General features: G+C 41.6%; 1 protein-coding gene across 1 annotated transcript in view; it reads right to left on the reverse strand.

Moving 5' to 3' along the window:
* Window positions 1-16,408, reverse strand: part of AASS (aminoadipate-semialdehyde synthase) — a 950,357-nt gene that overhangs the window by 739,377 nt on the left and 194,572 nt on the right. Inside the window, exons 4-6 of the mRNA XM_069629092.1 lie at window positions 9,905-9,989; window positions 3,195-3,262; window positions 2,964-3,110 (exon numbers count right to left, since the gene is read on the reverse strand). Of these exons, the coding sequence (XP_069485193.1) occupies window positions 2,964-3,110; window positions 3,195-3,262; window positions 9,905-9,989 (300 nt within the window). The remainder of the gene's footprint in view (window positions 1-2,963; window positions 3,111-3,194; window positions 3,263-9,904; window positions 9,990-16,408) is intronic.

Raw genomic sequence — 16,408 nt, forward strand, 5'->3', positions numbered from 1 at the left:
CCCTGTGGGCTGCACTGGACATAACCGAGCACAAGCAGATCTGTGACACCAGAAGGTCGGTCTACTGGCTCGCTGTCGAAGACAGAATTATTCTCCAGATCCTTCCCATCACCCATCCCTGACTTTTGAACGATGCCCCCTCTTACCTTTCACAAAAATGTAATACACACCAGCGAGGGCCCAAAGATCGGCCTACAGGCATTATCTCATCACACCTAGATTCAAACATAAAAGGGCAGGCAGATCTAGCTTCCCAGAGCACGCTGCAACCCTCTGAAACAACTTCCTCTCCACCCGCCACTTGCGAAATGAACCATCCAACAACCTGTTTGAGGAACAAACTTAAAACCCATCTCTTCAACTAACCATGTCACTTGGTCACTGTTCCATCGACCCTCTTTGCAACTGTACTGTAACTAGCAACTAGTGTAACGCTCACCTGATTCCCGTAGAGGCGCCGGTCTTGACTGGGCGTATACCGTATCTTCAAAGGTGATGTGTAACACATGGCTGGCTCTTTGGGCTGGACCTCTGTGCACTGTATGTCTGACTCGAAGGGTAAGATGTCTGCAGATAGAAAATATGGGATTAAGGAACTGGGTTATTGAATGTCTCTCTCTTCTTCCCTTTCTCTTCTCCTGTAGAACCCCAAAGGTTAACGCTCTCACCTTAGGTAAGTGAACGCCGTGCTCTCCATCTGCCTCGGGGCAGGGTGCTGTAACCAGTTTCTTCACTGGATAAGGGGAGCAGGCCTCTTGACTTCAGAGGACTGCTGTCCGTCGTTTACTGCACGAACGGTAAGTTTCGAGTAATTCTAATGTCTTTAAAGTCTTTAGTAATGATGTTTCTTGTTTTGCAGGGTTCCGGCGATGGCGGATGACGGGCTGAAGTGAGTTGAAGATGGAGCCCGTGTGATGAATAGAAGCGCCTGGAAGCACGTAAGTAAGCGCTTGTTGCCTGCTTCACGATGCGCTCTGTCTTTTTATTTGCAGGTACAAGTTCGGAGCAGCTGCAAGGTGCCGGAATACCCACTGGGTTAGATGTGGAAAGGAGTAATGGCACGTGAGTATTAAAGTTCCCCAATGTCTTTAAACGCACCTTGTTTTGTCTTTCAGATGCGGGATGCAGCGCCGAAGGCCTCCGGAGCGCACGAAGAGTAGGTAAGCCTTTGTCTTTCAGATGCCGGAATGCAGCGCGAGGCGTTGGTGACAGCCGATGGACCAGGTAAGTGAAGAGCTGTCACTGAAGACCGTAATGCTAACCTGTTCTTTCTTGTCTTTATAGGTGTTGCTGAAGACTGGATTCAGGATGGTAAGCCTTTTTCCTTAGGCCCAGGATCAGATGCAGAAGACACGATGAGCGTTATTCTGCATCCTCTGCAGCAGAACGCAAAGCAAGATTCATCCATCGGGTGTGGTTTAAATAGCCTCCTGTAGTGCTTAGGTGTCTCCTTCCACAACCACGCCTAGGTAAGAAAAGAGTTCCTGCTTTCCAGAAGAGTTCCAGTGTTCTGAATCTAGGGAGTGGCTCCTGCCCCACCCAACAGGAAAAGTAGTTCCAAACAGAAGAGGATCAGAGGCTCAACTGGCAGGCAAGTAAGCAGCATGGTCTGCTGCAGGTAAGTCCACCCAAGCATTATGAGCCCGGCGCTTCCAGCGCTGGGACTGGGCATATTAATGAGCCTGGTGCCACTGGCGCCAGGACTGGGTCCAAAAGGTCCCAATTGGGACTGGTTGGCACTCGGAACCTGGGTTATGGATCTGCTTCCAAGGGAGTTGGGAAAACCCTGACCTTTTGGAAGCAGAGATCATGACAACTAGATGCCCATGGGCTATGCACGCTTGTATAAATTATTATATAAATAAAACAAATCTTCACGTGGGGCACTCCGACCATTTTATTTTGTGAACATGTATGAATTTAGGGATGCATACCAGTCACCAGGAAATGTATTACTTGTTTACATTTTCATGAACTTCCATGGACAAACAGAGTCCAGTGACTAATAGGGGAAAATATTTTAATATTCAGTTAATTATTTATTGTATATGTGAATTCTATTTAGTTTTTAATGTAATCTTATGTTTGAATAATGGAATTTATGCCATTTATGATTTACACACTTTTGATTAAATGTTTATTGTATATGTGTTTAGTGAATTAATCTGAATAACCAATTCTCCTACTACTATAAACAAGAGTGGCACCATGTTCCTTAGTGAACTGGACAGTAGATGTTTGGATTCAACAAGAAGTATGGCACGCACTAGCCACCTAGTTGATTTACAAATAGCAAGCTGGGCACGATTATCACTGTGACTGAGCTGGGCAAAGACGCATCAGGGCGCTTAAACCAGGGTTTGAGACCCAAGAAGTGGTTGGGCTCTATATTCCTGAGACTGTGCTGAGAATAGCGACCCTGAGGTTGCCCAGCATTCATACGGAGAAAATAAATCTGAGACCTTTGATCCATGGGGACTCCTTTGACTTAGTTCCGCGGTTCAATCGCCCTTCTTAGCTGTAGATTATTTTGTTGCTCGCATAGGCACTTTCCCCAACCTTACCCTGACAAGAAACATCTTGAAAGCATATCCTTTTATGCCCAATATTGAATTGGTCTTCCACAGGTCCAAAGAACCAACAATTTGAGACTGATCTGAAAACCACAATGTGGCACGGAATGTTTGACAGAAATCAGTGGGGGGAAAGCAGTGAGGGTTTAGTGAGAGGGTGAACACATCCAGCTCAAATGTTATTTATTACAAAATATGTATAATTCCTGCTTAGCAAGTAATGTTCTTTTAGCACTCTTATGCCAAGGAATATCTGTTAATTGAGCATGGAGGGAAGGGGACTTAATGTAGCATTGCATGTCGTATGGCATCTTTATCTGTTTTTCAACATTTATTTTTAAGAGACTTATTCAGCAACTTTCCCTATTGGAGAAAATATAAACGTCTTACCTTGGAGACATTTCCAGTTCCCGTGAATACAAATGTTAGGGGTCCTATAGATTTTGGCATCAAGCCCAGAGCAATTTCATAGCCAGCATCCCGCACTGCTTGCACAGCCTGGCTACTGTTCCTGTAGTTATGTGCCATCCCGATGTGCTGAAATCAGACACACACGTTCTTCATTACAAACGCAGGGACCTTTTAGTGGACTACAATTTCACAAGCATTAATAACGCTTACCATGAAAGGGGTGTGATGTCCCAAGGCAAGAAATCGTAATCCAAGTCCATGTAAAATATTGATCATGCCTGATAGAGGAATAAACATTGTTAGAGCTCTTAAGTGAAATAGCCATATTTACTTTGCTACATGAACAACCAAAATAAGTTGCCACCAAAAACAAACGAGCATTTTAACTTGATCCTGTTGTCTGCCTGAGCAATTTGGGTTGATGAAGTCTAGGAATCTGCTTCGTTGTGTGCCATTGATATTTATCAAAACAAGAACCGACAAGACAAAGTTTATAGGTTTGGGTTGTCTTGCGGAAAACACAGGCTCAAATCCCCCAACAATGCTCCGATATGCCTGGCATAGTCACCATATGTTCAGATGCTCAGAACATTTGCAGCCTCTAATGCCTAGATAATGTGCTATATGAAATGACAAAAAATAAAAATAAATGTGAAGTCATGCAGGGAATCCTTGAGTAAGTTGTGAGTCACACAAGTGCCCTTTTCTCAGGAAGTCTATCAATGCATTTTCTCCGGACAATTACTAGACTGCAACCTATGAAGCAACCCTGGTTTTAAATCTGCTTTGAAATATTTTTCATACATCAATGAATTTCAAAACAAATCTCATTAGCAACCTTCCAGCTACACGTGTTTGTGTGAGTGAGAGACAGTGTGAGGGTGACAGAGCTCACTATAATAGTTAATTTCTATAGGATTGCAGTGTCGATGAGCGCTTTGTAGAGGACCCAAGGCAGCAGGCGGTTGCTGCTATATAAAATAGGGTGATTAAGTCATCTGGCCCCCATAGTATTTCAACTCCTTGGAGCACTCACAGCAGAAGATAGAAGACTGGAAGGAGTACCAGCTATTGAACGGCCACTGTGTGGAGGTCCCTAGCCACCCCACTTCTTAAGAAACATTCTTGAACAGAACAGGGCACCCTTTCAGTTAGATAGCACACATTTTAGGATGATTGGCATGCATCTTCTGTACTACATTAGATCATGCCCTTCGGACAGAGGTCACTCAGGTGGGCTCTGCTTAGTAGACCAATTCAGGGGGTAGGTACTTTTGCTTGGTAAGAGAGTGACCTTTGTACTTTTTTGATGTTCTGATTTTATGAACTACCTAATTTTATTTTCTTCCAGTTTAATGTTTCAAATCAAACATCTGACAATGACTTGCCTTATATTCACAATTATATGAAGCAGTACGAGTGAGTACTACTTGCGGGGAGCACAAACGGTTACTGTCATCCTTACATTTCCAGTATCTGCTACTTGCATTATTTTAAATCCTTACCCGCATAAGGACAGGGACAGAGTTACAGTGTTTGGGTTGTCTTTGCTGTATTACAGAATCACTCTCAAATGGTGGTTGATATTAAACCAATATATTAGGTTTGTTTTCTAGCTCATATTTTATTGTGTGATATTTTGTTTCATTTTCAAACAACCGTATGCTGCTGAAGATGGTCCATTGACTGGAATGCGCCCAACATTGCCATCTCATTTGTCTGCAATCATTGAGATCTGCAAAATATCAGCTGGATGATAGATCAAATACATATTTTGCTTCTAAGAACATCTTTCGGATTGAAATTACTTTCCCATGTACTATTCGATTTCCCTTCCATTTCATATTAATTTAAGGTGCCTCGAGAAACGGCTATGAAAACTTTTTCTTAAAACGACATACCTCCATTTCTGAAAAATGTTACTAAGTCTTTATTTAGAAAACATTTGGCTTTTAATAGAGTTCACTTCAAGATGGTATAAACCTCACATTGGACTACAATTTTCAGCATCAATCAGCAGGAGTTTGCCATGGTAATCTGCCCCAGAAAAACTGTTAACTGCCACACATACTTTTTTAAAGGTTATTTTACGTTTTTTGGAGGGCCTGTATATCCGCCCTCTTCGATTTGGCAATACAAGGGAACAGAGCAGGTCCACCATATCAAACTAGTGTTGAACGAGAGCCTGGTGCCTCAAGCAAATGTTTCACTATGTCTCCAAAAATCCTTTTGCACATTATCCAGGAGGAAGCGCATTGCCTGGTCGAGCGGTTTCCCACTGTGCGTAGCAAAATCTAGCTAGCAAAGGAGAGAAATTAAAATATCCTATGCCCTAAAGACTCCAGATGATTCAACTCTCTGGGGGAGGAGGGGAAATGTGTTTGGAGGTGTCTTAGCCAAAGATTCCACCACCACCAGATTGTTAGGGGCAGGATGAGGCCCCAGAAACCCCGGGTCAGATGGGCCCATCGATGTTGATGAGATGCCGTCTTACGGACTACTGTGAAATAAACAACTCTGGAAGTGTACGTTATACTATTTAGGGAAGGATTGCATTTCAGCATCAGGCGTTCACCTAACAGGAGTTCTTTCTATTTTCCTTTGTTTAGTAAGTGCTTCCAATTGTAGGTGAGCAGTTGTTGCAGTAACTCCACACAGAAAACCATCTCAGTATTGCTTTTAAAATCTTCACTAAGCAAGCTCAGAAAAAAATAGGAAAAATGTGGGCGGATCTACTTAATGGTTTAGTGCCTTGAGGGCCACACCGGGAACAGCCTCAAATGAAAACAGTGATGCAGACCCACCGGCTGAACATTGCAATTTTGAAGTTCAGACGTATTGGAACCTCACAGAAATAAAGCTTCAAGGTTGGCACATGCGTTTTATATATTTGTAATGCTTCCCCTTTGAGGTTGAAGTTCTGTGAAACAAACAACTCTGGAAGTGTATCTTATAATAGTTAGGGAAGGATTGCATTTGAGCATCAGGTGTTCACCAAACAGGATTTCTTTCTATTTTAATTTGTTTAGTAAGTGCTTTCATTTAGGTGAGCAATTCTTACAATAACTCCACGACAGAAAACCAACTCTCTATTGTTTCAAACTTTTTATTGGAAAATCTAAGAAAAGAGCGGGCAAAATGTGGGAGGAGCTACTTAATGGTTTGGTGCCTTGAGGGCCATTTAAGGAATAAAAAGGCGAGCTCTTTTGCAACCTCTGTGACTCACTCTATTCTTCCCTCTGGCCCGACTCACCCCAGATGTTCTAATCTCCTCAGACCTCCACCTCCCTAAACCACTCACCACTCTTCTCTCTTGGAGTGACCACTTCCTCCTCTCCTCCCACCTCAGGTCAAACCGTCCCCAGCACTCCCACCTACCTTCTCGGTCATCCGACCCATGAAGCGTGCGTCAGTGGAGGCTTTTGCTGCTACTTTCTCTCCTCCTCCTACACCTTTGGTTGACTCACACTGACACAGCCCTCTCTAAACTTCATCTTTCTATCTCTAACACTCTTCTTGACGTCCTTGCCCTCATCATGAGGATTCGCTTGAAGCCCACTTCCAAGTGCAACTCTTGGTACAATTCTGACTTCGGCACTCTTAAACGCAAGCGTAGGGTAGCTGAGAGGAAATTGAGGACATCAGGTGCACCCTCTAATAAACTGGCCTGCCGACTACTCCAAAGGCAGTACAGCCTCGGTCCTCTCCAAGAGTGCCTACATCCAATCTGCAAGGACCTGACCAATCCTGCTGCAGTCTCTACCTCTCCTGTTCCCTGCCAGGTCGATTGCATGGCCCTGTCTTCTCATTTCACCACTAAAACTCAAGACATCTTGTCCACTCTCGTCCTCTATCTCCTATTCCCATTCCTCCTCCTCCTCCTCCTCCTCCTGCTCCTATGCCACCTTTGCCCCCTCCATGACAGAAAACCATCTCTATTCTTTCAAAATCTTCACTGTACAAGCTCTGAAAAGAGCGGTGGAAAAGTGGGAGGAACTACTTGATGGTTTAGTGCCTTGATGGCCACGGAATTGCTGCTCTCTGCTCCAACTTTCAGTGCTATGTGGATGACACTCTGCTCATTTTCAGGCTCCCCTTTGCCACCTCTTCTCCTTCTTTCATCTCTGTCTGTCTGCTATCCAGGAGTGGTGTGCCGCCAACTATCTCTGCCTTAATGCCAGTAAGATGGAGATTCTCCTCATCGGCACACTTGCACCCTCCTTTCCTGTCACTCTTTGGACGGCTCCCCTTGGCCCTCTTCCTGCTCCCACCTGTGAGGCTAAGAAACTCAGTCCTCTTCGACTCTACACTCTCCTTTTATCCTTACATCTCTGATGTCTCCAAGAAGTCAAACTACCAATTGCATCTCCTCAGAGGTATTCTTCCTTTCCAATCCTTCCCCCAGAAGATCACCATCTCTAGAGCTCTGGTTCTCTCTAGGCTGAACTACTGCAACAGCCTCTTTCTAAATCTGCCTGCTTCTACTCTCCGCCCTCTGCAACTCATGCAGAACAGGACTGCAAGACTTGTCCTTGGCATCAAGCCCAGGGATCGTATCCCTCCAGCAATGAAATCTCTGCATTGGCTCCCAGTGGCTGCAAGGATTAAGTTCAAGACCCTCTGCATTGTCCACAAGGCCTTCTGGGTCCCCAATACCTCCAACTCTCTCTTCGTAAATACCTTCCTGCTCTTCACTCCTCCACCTCTAACTCTGTCAGGGTAAATCGCTTCTCCAAGCAACAAATTTGTGGTAGATCTTTCTTCGGCTGGGGCCTACTCTGGAACAGCCTCCCTGAAACTTGTGAAGAACCATCTCCGGTTCCGGAAGCACCTCAAGGCCTTCCTCTTTGCTTCTGCCTTCTCTCTTCCTCGCCCCTGCTGACTTCCTGTCCGATACTGCACTGGTCACCTGGCTACCCTCTGATTTCGGGCCCAGGTCCCTGCCCGCCAAGTGCACACCCGCACTGCCTCCCGGCAACCCTTGCACTTGGGTCTGTATCTGTAACCCTACAGTGCCCCTACCAGCGCTTTTGGACACCTGCTGCCTACACTTACCCTTGCACCTGCCACCTGCTGGCCACACTTCTCGTCATTGTTTTGATCCCATGTACATCACTTCCCCTTTCCCCCTGGCACTCCCACTCCCCCTCCCCTGCACTTGCACAATCTCAATGTCACTTAGCTTAGTAGGATCGTTGTCTCGGTGCCCCCTTCCTTGCCCCACCGCGCCTTGAAACACTTGTGTATAGGGGGCGTTACAAATGCCATATACTACAGAAGGAGCGCTCTCTTAAATAACCCAAATTGGTTTAGTTAGCAACTCATGCCATAAAAACGGCCTTAAATATATGTTTCAGGCTCCGCCTGCTTATTGTTTTTAACTGATTGGTTTTAACCTCAGCACACTACCGCACTACTACTATTCAGAGAATTACTTCTAGCACTAATCACCAGTACTTGAAATACCAATTTTAGTAGTACGACTACTGCTAATATTGGTCCATCTATGTGGCAACATAATACAATTTCAATCAAATCAAGTCTTCATGAAGCTAAAAGCAAGCTTTTGCTTGACTCTTGCAGCCATTTGTAATAAGCATCAACACACGCATTTTGAAATTTTGCAAAGTAGATCAAACGAAAGTCTTGGAAATGTTTGTAGTGAAACATGCGTTCGCTTTTCAGTCACATTGTGGCAACGGTTTGCACCTCAGTTGAAGTGAAACTTACAGAAATGATTTTGATCTTTTGATTGTGAATATATTAATAACTATCAATTAATAGGAACATTTGGTAAACTGCAACTATAAATTACAATAAAGAAAACTGTACAAAGTTAGCACAAAAGACATCTGGAACTAGTAGCCGTTTAAATTGTTTTGTTTATGGTGCAGGCAGTCACCCATGTTCATTGGATCATTGGATCATTCTTTGCAGACCTGTTTTAATATCTCGCTCATTTAACTTACTTTATTAATATGATCTTAGCCTATGATGAAGCTGCACCATATTTGCTCGGTATCCAGTCTTTATATCGAACATTTATATAGAGAAACACATATGGAGCATTAACGGAAATCGGTATACCAAATGTATTTGAGTGGGGTAAAGGGGTAATTTTTTGGGGAAATGTGTGGGGTGGGTTTTTAAGGGTGGTAAATGGGGATTTACCCCCCCCCAAAAAATGTTTTCAGTATACAGGTTGTCATTGTGTGTTTACCTATAACATTTTCGATATAAAGACATTTAACCGTGCCAAATACCATCCAGATGCTGATGTCTGAGTTACACAGCTTACTGTCGCGCTCGCTCTCCCTCACAGGTGGCGCCCCAAAGAAATAAATAAATAAAAGGCAGACCTATTCCCTTCCTGGTAGGCAAGAAGCATAGTCTGGCGTTCCCTCTTTACCTGGTGAAGAGGTAGTCCGAGACACATGTGACGATCTAGCTCCCTTCAGTCAATGGCTGTGCAAGGTCCCTTACCTGGACAACAAACCTGGGTCCCTCTCAGCGGTAGACTCTCAAAGTGCCTTCTTCTGCATTCACTTAAGTAATGCCCCATCATTACCTTGGCATCTGCTGAGCTGGGCCACCACACCCTCTTTGATAGTTTCAGGTTTTCAACAACTCTCCTTAACGTAAGGTGCCACCATACCCTCCAGACAATTATTAGGGGAATATGAAGGTCACAACTTCGGGATAGAGCAATGGGTCTGCAAGCAGTCGTGCCCTTCCTACTGAGACCCCTGCAGCAGGATAATATGTGCAGTTAACATTTGCATCATATGCACAATACACTTAATGACTTCCCAAAGGGGCTGGAGCGGGAGTTTGTTCCATAAACAGATCGAGCAAGAGATCTCAGATGTATTCAGGCTTTTTTTTGCATCTTTTTCCACAAGAAAAGAAAAATAAAATACCTGCCACTCCGGCCCACTGCCCAAAGGCCACAACTCGTGATCCTTTGTGATCCATCATTTTTTCATAATCAATCAATCGTATTTCCTAAAAAAAAAAATATATTACAAAAAAAGTTAGAAAGTATATTACCGGAAGGTGGTTCGGTAAAACAATTCTTTAAATGTTACAGTAAAAACAGAATATTCGTTTTCATTTTGGATGCATTTACTTTAACCATTTTTTGAAGTGCTAGCAAGCATGTTCCAAGAGGCAGACCATGTGTTTTGTAATTTCATTTTATATTGAGCCATAATAAAAAGGCACAAGGAATAAAGAAAAAGAAGACCTACTGGAAAGATGGTTCAGAGAGTATAAAAAAAAAGAAAAACGAGTGATCATAGACAAATAAAAATTCATTTCATAAACTATGAAGCCATGTCATGAACATCTCAACCCAATACTAAAGTCAGGGCTCAAACTGTGCACTCAACTATTGGCTATAGAGAATTGACTATTGGCAAGTAAGAAATGGGGTGCTGTGCATGTGAAGAATTGAGGTGTCAAGTAACTATGTTCAGCTAGTAGCTTTCAACGTGACATTTTTATACCTGCCTAAGAGTGTAGGTAGCACAAAAAGGATTCTAGGAAAGAAACCACTATAAAAACGAACAGTTCAGTTCTAGCAAGTTCCAAGTATTTACTCAGGACTCAGATTGTCAGCATCGCTATAGGGTTAGGTTATTCTCCTCCGAGGCAATTTCACTACTGTATTCTAAAGTGCTATCATCCAAACCAATGCCTGCTCGTTTCTCTCCGCTATCGTCCATCATACAAAAGTCACCAGATTCCAAATGCTTCATACCTGAAAAACAGGAGGCCCTACTCCTCAACTCAAGTCCTCACAAGCAATATGCAGCAAGTCCTCAAATTACCAGACTTTCAACGTCTCTGGACTTCTACCCCAATGAAGAATCTGTTGGTAATCGATCTCAAATCGAATTCTGATTCTTCACTAGTAGCATTGTTTAATAAACATACGTTTCGTCCATCTTTTGGATTCCCGGCAAATACCTCTATAAACTCTGCTTTAAACGCTGTCAACTCAAGTATATATACACATTGACCAAACTCTACTTATTACTGGAGGATTAGAAGTCTCAAAAGCAAACCATGCCAACACAAATCTTAATAAACAAAGTCGACTGGATAGCATGCAATTTAATGAACAGCCGTGATTGTCACTTAGCTCCAAAACCCAGTACACCTTTACTAACCGATCCTTTGACTGGTGAGGGAGTAGCGAGCAGCACCTTCCCCAATCTGGATTTAGTCAACTCCATGGGCCTGGTTCCTTCGGCACCAGTGACTGCATCACCTCAAATAGATACCTCGGAAATTTAAATATTGCCCAGTCCTGAAGTACCTCTATATGATGCATTTCGCCCTAGTCAACAAACCAACAAAAGTAGAAAAAAATAAAAACATTTTTTTAAAAAAGCACTTGTGAAACCATCTTGGAGGTCACCAAAAAAAAATCTGTCTTTGCCCAAATGAAAAAATTGTAACCAAAAAACAGACATTTGTGACCAATCAGTCCACCCCCCAGAAGAATTCTCACAGGTGGTACTATGGAGTCAGATCATGCAACGTCACATGAAGATCAGACACTTGATACGACACCAGCTGCTCGTGCTCTGAGACCACAAACAAAAGAATCCGAAAATGGTGTATTGAGCTGGCAACCCCTGTAGAAATAAGTGACACCACTCAATCACCTGCACCTAACACCTCAGCTGAAGCTCCTATTACACAGGATGACTTAGTGAACCTATCAGTTTGTAGCATGTCTTCGCCTCCTATCACTACAATTGTCCACTAAAGTGTTCATTCCTTACCAGCTCTTAAGGTGAATTCTAAACAGTCATTTTGTGTGAACTTGGATGTGAAACCCACCTTTTTTAAAACTCTAGCCCAAAAATGTGCTGACAAACCAAGTGTCGGCCCCCAAAATAGTTGCGTGAAATCAGGGTGGCAGCATCTACTGTGCAATACTCTATAATACGGATGAGCACACTAGAACTAGATTAGAAAGTGACCCTGCAAAATTCACTAATTCTGGCTCTAATGTGGCTACTATCTCATATGACAACATATTAGTTCTAACCATGCTAGATAGGATGCAGATGGATCCATATCCCCATAGAGCAAATTTGTTAAACATCTTTAAAACAATCAGCACATTAGATTGCAAGATGTAGAAAGGGTGACCTATCTTGACCCATCCAACCCAGATAGAGTAGAAATCCAGATATCATCTACAATCGTAAAAAACGTAATCTAGCAAATGCAAGCGGAATTGCTCCATCGAGGTCTCCTAATCGAAATTAGAACAGCTCAACCAGCTATAACTCATGAAAAGACTCAACAGTCCAACTCCCAAGTGAACTCCTCTTCGAATGCTAAACGTGAGGATATTTCCTCACAACAACCATGTTTAGATGCAAGGGAGTCCTTTCGAATTCCCAGGAGCAACAGACCATCAATCCACCATATCAACCAAGATCAAGATGGACCTGGCTGTCTGATCCAGCTCAAACGTTGTCAACGCAAAATAATTGCTAGCGTGACATCCTTGATCAACCCAGACAAATCTCACTTACGGCTTGGAATACTAGAGGCTTTTCCCATCTTTTAACATCTAAAGCAGATTTCCTCAATACCTACGATGTAGCCATGCTACAAGAAATATGGCTTACATCTGAACCTGTATGGCCGAACCATAATGTAGCCTGGGACTCAGCGATTAAAGCAGCACAAGGAAGACCAGCAGCAGGGCTACTAACAGCAATATCATTACAATCTAACTTGCATATAGAGATAATTCTCGCCCAACCCAGGCATACAACTCATGACTAGAACAACCTCAAATCTCCATCATCCCTTTTATCCTAAAACAGCATTAGCTAACATCTACTGGAACCCCCAAGCGATAACCAACTCCAAATTCATCCAAACACTTAAAATCACTTCTTGATCTCATTCTACTTGCCTGCAAAATACAGACAACTATTATAGCAGGAGATCTTAACATGAATTGCTTGGTACCATCTTTCATAGATTCAAACTCGAGAGTAGCCAAATGGACCATGCTGATTCAAATGAACTATACCTGAACAAGGAGGATCACACTCTTCCATAATAGATGTCTATGTATAGGCCAATGCAAACAAGAAAATCACATCAAGTACTTTCGAACCCTGCAAGCGACCATAATGTCTTGCAGGTTAAATGGCTTCCTCAACTTGCTCAAACCCCTCAGCTCTACTCACAGACCTTGAATTTAAATCAGGGTCGTAATCGGCTTGTATGGAAACCTCACGAGTTAAATTTTTTCTTTTACTATCTCATGCTTTACAAAGATCGCATGGAGACCTCTGACTATTCTAATCATATAATTGTTTTTAAGCAATGCACTCACAACCCCTTACGCTCAACTATCAACCATAAGTACAGCTACATCCCAGAAATCCAAGAACTCAAGAAGAATCTACAACAAGCATTGAAAGCACTCTAACCAATGATCCCCAAGTCTTATGGAAGTAATCTTAAAACAAAATACAAAAATAAAATAAAGCAGATTGTAGCTACAACTAAACAAGCACAGGTGGAACGAACGTTAACCGCCTTAATGTCAAGATCGGCATCAGAAATATGGAATTTGATCAATTACTCAAAAGCAAATACTCCTCAGTCTTTAGTCCTCAATACTATTGACGAGCAAGTCTGGATGACGTATTTTTCCATACTATATGACCCTGCCCTGTCCCAAAGCCATCAAATCTCGTAGAATCTATTAAATATGATGAAGAAGATATAATTACGATAATGAATAAACTCCATTCATCCAGAGCCCCGGGACCCGACACATTATCAAATTTTACCTTGAAATTTAATTCAGCTGAATGGGCCACAATTTTATATATTATATTCCGACAAGTAATATTTTCAGGTAACATCCCTTCTTCCTGGCGTCAATCGATTAGAATTCCGATTTTCAAGAAAGGGGACAGGAACAAGCCAGAAAACTTTAGACCCTGCTTGATGCACCGGGAAATATATTCGCTAGACTCATTCTTAATGCGTTTCAGAAATGGCTCAACGATACTAGTCTCCTAGATAGATATCAGTCTGGTTTTATAAAGGGGGTTGGTACTATCTTGAATCTATTTTATCAGCTATCAAAAAGCAAGCGATCATAACCAAGCAGCTGGTGTTTTTAGCTTTGATTTTAGACAAGCTTGCGACACAATCTCTTTAGGTCACCTTTGGACCAAATTAGCTAACGCAAATTGTCCCACCCATATTGTATATTTTATTTGTCAATTTTATTCAGAAACCTCTATCAAGAGTGAAACTCACAACTGATGATATACTATCACAACCAATTTTAATAAACATAGGGTTAAAACACAGATGTAGATTTGGTTCAATTTTATTTAACTTTTATATTAGTGACATTGGAAAATCATTTAGTTCAGTTTCAGCTTTCCTGCCAAGATTAGGATTAGGATTATCAGAAATTGCATGGCTGCTTCACGCAGATCTAGTGATTCTAGATAATACACCCATAGGGCTCCAAAGGAAGCTAGTAGCCCTAGAGAAGTATGCCCACTCCAACCACCTATCAATGAACACAACGTAAATCTAATATTTTATTCTTCCACCATCATCTTCTGAAGACAGGGTTTAAATTCAATGGGAGACTAGGTAAAACATTGACCACGCAAGTAACGAATTATAGATATCTTGGCATTAACCTAAACACTATCGGTCAGAACAGCCTTATAAAAAGGAATTGAGAAGCAGAATGATACTATTAGCTACCCAAGGGAAAGCCCTGCAAAAAAAAATATGGTAAATGCTCCATCAAACCGGCAATAATGTTCTATAGACTTAAAGTAGCCCCCGTAATCACATACAGGGCACAATCCAAACCTCTAACTGCCCAAGATGGGATAGTTTAGGATTGTATTGGTGGAAAATACTAGGACTCCCCTTTAGTACACTTATCGCCGTTATAAAGTTTGAACTTGGCTTAACTGCCCTATCAACCATTGTATCCTGGCAATACCTAGCGGCCTATCGTAAATGCCTGGTATCTACAATAGCGACAATGTTTTAAACATTTAAACATAGCTACGTCCAGTTTTAAAAGCAACTGTAACACAATCGACACAAGGTCCTCTTCATCTATGGAAAGTTCACTGTCTAGACATTCTACAAGAAGCTGACATTTCCATAGAATTATTATTAGAAGATCCCGACAAAGCAAAACAAAAGTTGTGGCGATGGGACTGGTGTCGCACTTGGGACCTATTTAACACTTATGCAATATTCAAATCTGGAGCCTTTTCGCACAAAGCAATGAATCAACTTCCCTCCTATCTAATAAAACTTCCAGATCCAGCTTATGCCATTGCAATCCTCCATTTGAAACTCGATCTATGGCCAACTAAGACTAGACTGGCGAAATTTAAGCAATTTAGAGCTAATGAAATATCCTGTTGATTCTGTAAAAATGTACAGTTTAATGAAACATTGCAAAAAAAACTTACTTGATTTATCAGCTTTAAAAGACTTAAGGAAGTCACTTCTTTTTAAATATTTTGAGCATTTCAATCTACTAACCAAAGATCAATTATGGACTCTTATTTCGCGACCAACATCTCATTGAACACTGCAATTGTTAAGTTTCTCTTAGCTTTAAACTTACATCAAAGCTAGAATTTTCAGTTTGCTTGATATCCATTATTGACCATGTACACTGAACTATTTAGATCGATGCGTGTACTCTCCTTTTAACATCTACTGTGAATTCTCTGTTTTAACCAAAAGTTTTTTTCTTATTGTCTGTCTGATCTAAACATATTGTCACATGGCGACACTGAGTGTTGCTACTTGTATGCTTGGTAATCTTCCACCCTCAAACAAAAATGATTTATTTTCTCAATGTTTTAATAATTTTAAACCTCAACTCCATTTTAATTTAAGACTAACGGGTATAGAGATCATGCTACACCGATTTATCATACAATATGAACTCTCAGAATTAATCCTCCAACTGAACCAATTTGGATTTCATCTGATGTACTATCAAAATGACAAAAGCTTGTAGGTTTCATCAAGCGTGAATTAATGCAAATATTTCTGTCCTTTTAATGTTTTAAAACATTTTTACCCTACTTTCTATTTTTAAATAGGGCTGATCTCTATAAAGATTATAGGATACTGATTATGTGAAATGATTTTCCAATTGGTCCAACAAGCTTATCAGATATACTGACAAATGAAAAAAGCTTGTATGTAGCATTGAATGTGAATGTTGAAAACTATTTTCTGAAATGTAAAGCAATGAAACTCAAAGACTGAATATATACCATGAAAAGGAACTCTTGTTGAAAAAGTTGAAACTATCAACAAAAAGATCTTTCAATAATTGTTTTTTTTTTTTCAGTCCAATCCTG

The sequence above is a fragment of the Ambystoma mexicanum genome, chromosome 12, assembly GCF_040938575.1.
Source record: "Ambystoma mexicanum isolate Mex_15411 chromosome 12, UKY_AmexF1_1, whole genome shotgun sequence".
Taxonomy (NCBI): Eukaryota; Metazoa; Chordata; class Amphibia; order Caudata; family Ambystomatidae; genus Ambystoma; species Ambystoma mexicanum.